The 7,527-nt window shown below is 50.6% G+C and overlaps 1 protein-coding gene across 1 annotated transcript in view; it reads right to left on the bottom strand.

Annotated features, from left to right (window-relative positions):
• LOC135203553 (anaphase-promoting complex subunit 2-like) overlaps positions 1-6,984 on the bottom strand; it is a 69,085-nt gene extending 62,101 nt beyond the window's left edge. Inside the window, exon 1 of the mRNA XM_064233291.1 lies at positions 6,842-6,984. Coding sequence (XP_064089361.1) covers positions 6,842-6,916 — 75 coding nt within the window. The 5' untranslated portion in view covers positions 6,917-6,984. The remainder of the gene's footprint in view (positions 1-6,841) is intronic.
• Positions 6,985-7,527: the final 543 nt, after the last annotated feature.

Genomic DNA, 7,527 nt, shown 5'->3' with positions numbered 1-7,527 from the left:
TGCAGTTACCTAAGACGAAAAGAAGGGAATAGTCGTATGACCTATCCCTCTTCTCGACTTTAGGTTATGTACAGTACTCATACTGACAAGCTATTAAGACGAAGTAATGATTGCTCTGGAACAACCGAACTAGTCCACAGCATAGTTTCGTAACTGACTCGGGCGCTCTGACAGCTGCCGACTGACTGGTTCGGAATCAGTAGAGGCAGTTGTCCAAGCAATACCGGGTAAGTCACGTGACCTTCGCCCTTTAAAGATTATGCTGAGAGACCAAACAAATAAAAATATTTGTTAGTCACCGATGCCGGACGGCGCGGCGATGATTCTCTTTAATGCATAAGCTCAAAAGGCGGAAAGTCAATTGCCTTCAAAAGACGAGGTCCCTGATGGCAAGAAAATCTCATAGACGTTGAATCTCAGCTTAAGGAGAAACAACACTATGTGACGTTGAAGACGAAGGTAGGCAATGAATGCAACCTACGTCTTCCAGCTGAATCGAGAGAAGGAATCTCAAGATTCTAAACTGTGCTTACAAATGACTGAAAACGCTAACCGCCATTTCATTGCTGTCCGTTGTGCAATGAAAGCGGGGGGGCGTTCTTCAGTAATGAAACACAGGGGAGAGCCGCTTGAAGAACTACTTCTCATGGGCTGAACGTTTGGAAGTAGAGCTGGCAGGTGTGGGAGTAGGCGATGTCTTTCAATACATCTGCTAACCTCCGGGGTGAACAATGAACAATTGTACACCTCCGAATACAAGATATTTTGAGGACAAACTCAGATTCCGCAAAAATCATTCGCATTATCGGGATACGATGCAGCAAGAGACTATTACAGAATTCTGTTACCGTGCGGTAAACAGAAAGATGAGAGTCGAATAGATATCTCTGTTTAAAATTCTCGCAATACCGAAGACGATGAATACTAGCGTTTCTCAGCAGTAGATGGTCATTCATGTATGCGAGAATCCCCGTTAATCAGAGACTTAAGTCCGTGATTGTTGGGCAGAGATACGGTTGTTATTTCAATCAAAGCAGGTGAGAAAGACATAAACAACCGTCTATCTCAAAGCGGCAGCTGATACTGAAATGCCTCGGGCAATTCAATACGCAGTAGCTGTCGCTGACTCGTCATCCTGAGTTGCAAAGTAATCCTTTCCACACGAAGGAATGCGTTCGGCTAGAAACCACCGAGCATAAAAAGATATGCTCGAGCAAATTATATTTAAGCGAAACGAATTTCGGTAAAATATAAAAAAGCTAAAATGGTGTGTTGTAACAACACCATAAGTATATAAAATTGAAACTGGAAACTCCTGGGAGGTTGCAGGCAACCGGGTTGCAGTTCAATTAGATACTTTTCGTCTAAAGTCGCAATCCGTAGAATAACCAGGATATGCGCCTACCCCTCGGACCATTCAACTGCTTAGCAGAATCATGTCGCGAGGTTAATATACGTAGTATATTTGTAGGATTCTGAACAACGATCTCCATCCTAAATTCTTTCCTTCAAGAAAACAAAATAAGGATTGGAGATCGACCACCTTCGTTCTCTATTAAAGAGAGTGAAGGAGAAGTCTTCCTCGAAGGAAAGCTTCAATGGTGAACTGAATACTAAGACGATAGTTCCAGCCAAACTGGATATTATTCCGTCCGTTCTTCTCTATTCCAGGTTGGTCGCCTACTGTGAGATAGTCTTCTTTCAGCAGCAGTCTTCTTCCTAATGCTAGAAATTCCAGGAATTCGAGCATAGGCGAGGTTTCCCCCCCCGATTATCGTTGTAACATATCGGGGATTCTCCGTCTCGCTCACTTTGGACCGTGGTCTCGCCTAATGTGTTTGGAGATCGTAAGAAACTCTAAACACTCTGAATGCCGCTAGAAATTCCGTAGAATTCTAAAGGCAGTCTGCGAAACCCCCACGAATTCGTCAAACGATATCGGCTGGTGGTCCTCTCGATTCCCGTAGAAATCGAGAATGGGGCAGGAGGATCCCTCCTCAACGACCGGGGCTTACGTCAGGTAGGACCCGAAGGTCCCCTGGCCCGTAGCGCAGTCCCCAACGTGGGATCCTACAGAGAAATCTCCTGTAGGATCCTTCCCCTTTCCCTCGTAGCCGTAAGGAGAGAGGGAATGGGGGGAGGAATTGGATACTCGCTCGCCTTCCCAGTGGAACTAGCAGTTGGAGAAGAGTAGGAGCAGCCATCGCCTTGCGGCGATGGCCTCTCAGAGTCCGGGAAAACGTATCGTCAGGAGAAAAGGTTTTTTCCCCGAGGAGGGTTACGAACTCTCACTGTAGGTTAAGGGTCTGCCGCCACTGTGAACGTCGTCTGGGTGGGGCTGATCGACACCTGACAGGAGAGAGCCGATACCGTCTCACGACTCATTCCAGTCCTCGTCGAGGTCGAAACCTCTCAGGAGGACCGAAGGAGTATTTAAATACGGTGTCCGAAGACACGTAGAAACGCCGCTGTCGCAGTAGAGGAGGTGGAAGTAGCTTGATCGACCGGCCGAGAACTGAGAGAGCCTTCTTGTCCGGAGACGAGAGACTCTGGTTCAAGACAGAATCGGTAAGCTCCGATCGCGGCATACCCACCGTCGGTTTGGGTTCCCTCTCGGGCGCCCCAAAAACGACTCGAGCAGAGACATGGGCTCTGCTGGTGGGAGCGGCGATCCTTCCCCCCGGTCGTTGTGCTGACGAATCAGTGCAATAACCTGGGTAAAGTTACTCTGAATCTCGGAAGTTACAGCGTCTTGAGGAGTAGGACCGTCCAGTCCCTCCAACAAGAGCAGCTCCCAGGACCCTCCTCCTTCAGAAGAAGGACCAGCAAACAGATCCCTGACGGTTGCCTCCAATCACTTGCGCGTACGTCCTGGTTGGTCCTAAGACCAACCTGGCACGTGCGGCGTCGTGACGGGATCGTGAGCGGCGCATCTCTCACGATCACTCCTATATACCTAGCTCTTCCTGGCGTATGAACCGAGGAAGTTGAAGGTATCGGAGAGACAGAACTGACGCTCCACCCCATCTCCCCCTGACGGTCGCCTCCAATCACTTGCGCGTACGTCCTGGTTGGTCCTAAGACCATATCGTGGCACGTGCGGCGTCGGGATCGTGAGCGGCGCACCTCTCACGATCACTCCTAGCTACCGTCGCTCTTCCCGGGCCCGGTGTAGGCCCCGAGGAAGTTGAAGGTAGTGGAGAGACAGACCTGACGCTCCCCCCCCGCCTCGCTGGCAGGACCAGCGTACGTGGGGGGCTGCAGCCGATCACCAACCCGCGGTGGGGATCGATCTGCAGGCCATGGCGCCGTGCCGCTCACCTGTGGCGAGAGGCTCGACTGAGCACGTCGACCCCGGTCCCGTGCGTCAGACGAGCTGCTGCTGGTCACCGTATCCGCCCGGTCCCTGTGGGAGCGGCGGTCAGGTGACCTGCAGAGCTCGCTTTCGCCGTGAGACCGGTGAGCGTCCTCGCGGACGTCAAACCGCTGGTACCAGCCGAGGCTGGTACCGTCGGTCGAGGGGACCTGGGGGACCTCTTCCCAGCCCTCAACCCGTGGCGGTCAGAGACCGTCACGTCCCCACCCGCGGTACCGGCTGGTCGCTGCGAGAGCTGCCGCTGGCCTGGCAAGAGTCACCTGAAGCGCGGCTCTCGACAGTCTTCTGCTCCGTGCCTCGGTCATGACGCTGAGCGAACTCAGGCGTCTTAACTTTGGCTGCACGGTCACCCGAAGGAGATCGTACACTCGGAACTTCTCGCGGACGAGAAACCGAGCCGGTACCTGGCTTAGCAGCAGAGCTGCCAAGAACAGGCGAGGGTGTACCAGCGGTAGCCAGCACACCCTTGGTCCCCGTCTTCTTCTTCTCAGAAGGGGAGACGGGCCCCGTTCCCGAAGGAACAGGGAGGACCAGCAAGAAGAACCCCCCCGTCACACCGGAATGTGACGAGCCCTTCGAAGTTCCCGAAGGAGTCTTCTTAGGGGGAATAACAAAAACCCGGTTACCAGCTGGTCGCTGCGAGAGCGGCCGCTGGCATGGCGAGATTCACCTGAGCGGTTCTCGCCAGCCTTCTGCTCCGGGCCGTGGTCTTGGGCGCCGATCGAACTCTGGCGCCGAAACTTTGGCTGCACGGTCTCCCGAGGGAGAGAAGCGTACACTCGGGATCTTCCCGCGAAAACGAAGAGACCGAGCCGGAACCTGGCGTAGCGGCATCGCCGCTAGCACCAGGCGAGGAAGTACCAGAGCTAACCGATACCGGCCTCTGGTTCCCCGTCTATCTCTTCCTTACGGAAGGGGGAGACGGGCCCCGCTCCCGAAGGAGCAGGAGGACCAGCAGAAGGACCTCCCGTCCCACCGAGGTGGGACGGGCCCTTAGAAGTTCCCGAAGGAGACTTTTTCTCCAGGGGGGGGAGGCAGCCTTCTTCTTTCGCGGCTTATGGGCCTTAGAAGTCAAGAAGGGGAAGAGGCAAGCAACAGACGAAGATGACCACCTTCCTCTTCTTCGTCAGCTCACGCAGGGAACAGTCGTTCAGGTCCTCCATCCAGGCCGGAGTCGGGCCTATTGCCGAAGCAACACGGCCCGACTGCACCTGTCCGGAAGGACCTGGGACTGGTGGGGGAAGACACACCATGGGAGCAGGACCAGCATGGACAGGCGCAGGAACCAGGAGCGACAGGAACAGCAACCAGCTCAGGAGCGGCAGGAACAGCGGCAGCGGTCAAACAGAAGGGACAGCCAAGCCAAGTAGCGGGAACCACATCAGCGACAGGTACGGCAGGCCCAGCCATCGCCTCGTAGAATCATCGGCAGCCAGCGTGGTACTGGCGGGCCGGTCCAGGGGCGAGCTGCTGGAACAGCGGAGTCTGGGGCAGGCAACACGAAGAAAACACAGGCGGCGGCGGCATACCCCTCCTCGGTACGGCGGCGACCGGCCCTAGAAGCGGCGACCGGCCCTAGAAGCGGCAGACCGGCGTCACCGACACAGCATGGGGAGTGTAGACCAGCGGGGGGAAGCAGCATAAGCGGCCGTGAAGGTTGTAGTGGAGACCACTCCAAGGTCACCGCCCCACCTCGCTAGACTCTGCAGCAGATCGTGGATGCTAGGCACGCCCTGCAGCCGCAGTGGTCCATACCTGTCCAAGGTCGTCTCCCACGGCTGTAGCACCTGCGGTAGCACAGACAGATAGTAAGAGGGGTTCCCTCACGCACGGGGGGGGGAGACATGTCCGCACCCCGAACGGAAGGAAGACCCAAAACAAAAATACGAGGAAGCTGAAGCGGGGGGGCAGGAAAGAAGACGAAGAATCGGATACCAAGGGAGTCGCGGGAGAGCTTTCCGACGACTTCCTGGTCAGGACCTTCTGCTTCCCCTACCCCGCACAGCAGTGAAAAGTAATATGAAAATGAAACAGAATACTGCACTTGCGATTCACTTCATAGAACTTAAAGAGGGAAAAATCAATTCCCGGTAAGAGCGGAAACTTGATCCATAATAATATGATGCTATCATAAATATATATGAAAATGAACAATACTGCACTTGCTATTTTCACTTCACAGCAATAAATCGTAAGGATTAATTCCGGGTAAGAGCGGAAATTGATCCAAAATTAAATTTGATGCAATTAATAAATGAAAATGAAAAGAAAACTGCATTGCGAATCCACTTTCATTGCATTCTATTCATACAAAATAAGAGGCTCTTGCCGAGCGCAATCAAGCTCTCGGCAACGAACGCACAGGGCAAAAATATAATGAAAAAGAGTACTTACATCTTTCAATTACACACTTTCGCCCAAAAATACTAGACTCGGCGCGAGTGCGCCCGCCCTCGGCACCGAGACATAATTCAAGGGTTCAATTCATGAAAAGAGCGGAAATCGCCGTCTCTACGGCGATAGCTCCATGTTGATTCATAATTAAGTAATGAAAATGAAAACAGTGTACTTACAGTTTCATTTTCAAGTCAAACCAAACCATTAGTAGAAAACACAATATAAACAAAGCATACGACGATGAAGCGGGCAGAGAGCGATGACGAACCACGTCCTTCACACCCGCGGCCGAAAGCAAAAGTGATTCTTCACCTCTCTCGGGCGCGCGGCGCGCGCACGATCGGACAAGCAGTTAACTACCGTTCTCCCCTTGTTCGAAGCTTACGACCGTCCCAGCTGCCGCTAGTTACCTTCCTATTGTTAAAGGACCGAGGGTTTGTATTACGTATCGGAACAATTCTAATTTTGGAGAAAATGCTTACTTCGAAAGGAGAGTAGAGGTCTTTAGCTCCGTCTCTCACCAACAACAAGTCACGACTGATGCCCATCTCCGGTGTCAGGACGTGTTATAAGTACTTTTTCGGAGGGTGGCATGCCGTGATCGTCAGTGAGTTGAGCCAGGCCATGCGGTTGTTTACCCTATACAGCGGTACCGATGGGTCCCACGTACCGACGTACAGAGTTCAAAGGTAAATTACAGCTTAGCTACAGTCGACTGGCAAAATATTACCTCAAACTCTTGTAAAGCAAGCAGTCGTTTACCCTACTACGCTAACCTAGCCTAGGCTACGCAACCAACGTGTGGCCGACATAAACCTCAACATAGTAGTCATAGTACCTAGTACCAATAGCTTAGCCTCGGCCTATAAAATGTGATATATTCAAAATGTCTTTCCAAAAATAGGTAGTAGATAGCGATTTTTTTTATTTTTTTAACGTTCATAATCTATACTAGGTAAGCTTGGGATCGAGCGAGTGGTCTATAACGTCTTACTAATAAGCAAGGATAAAGTCGACGCAGTTACGTTATCTTCACAAACACATTAATTTCCGTATAATTTCACTCACTTCCGAGAAGTTGCCGTCGATACAGAAGGTCTTCTTCATAATCTCCCACTGGCGCTTCAGGTCCTGCTTTGACATTTTGAAACTCGAAGTGAGAATAATGGCTTCAGTCAGTAGTAATAGTAGTAGTAGCAGTGGGATATTTCTTTGAAACGGCTCCCTTGCTTGTTTTATTCCTCCTTTATTTGTGTTTGTTTGAGTTTCTTCTCTCTGAAATACCACATTTCTTTTAGAAAATCTTTCCTATTCTCCACTTCCTCCCTCAGTAGATCAACCAATAAGAGTAAATTGGCTACTAATTCCTCTTTATCCTCTTGATAGGGTTGCTGCATAAGCTATATCTATTTCTAATTCTCATTGAATGCTGGACAGTAAAGTAAGAAATGTTCCTCGCTGCATAAACATTTTGTATCTTCTCCTTTTATCCTATTTCTATCATTTAATCCTAGTATACCTAGTCTGGCCCTACTGATCAGCATTGTTTTTTCAGTGTTGTCATACCAGATCTCTTCTCTTATGTTTTTTTTATATTTTCTGTAGATTCTTAACGTTGACTTTTCATTCATTTCTTTCTGCCATGCTTTTCTGTCCCAATTGTTTATTATTTCTCTTAGCTGTTTGACTTTAACTGCTTCAATTTTACTTAAGTTTATGTTTAGTTCTTTCATATATTCTTTTACTTGCATTAT

This window comes from Macrobrachium nipponense, chromosome 36 (assembly GCF_015104395.2).
Source record: "Macrobrachium nipponense isolate FS-2020 chromosome 36, ASM1510439v2, whole genome shotgun sequence".
In the NCBI taxonomy this organism is placed as follows: Eukaryota; Metazoa; Arthropoda; class Malacostraca; order Decapoda; family Palaemonidae; genus Macrobrachium; species Macrobrachium nipponense.
The sequence above is the reverse complement of the archived record's forward strand: the minus strand, read 5'-3'. Positions and strand labels throughout refer to the sequence as shown.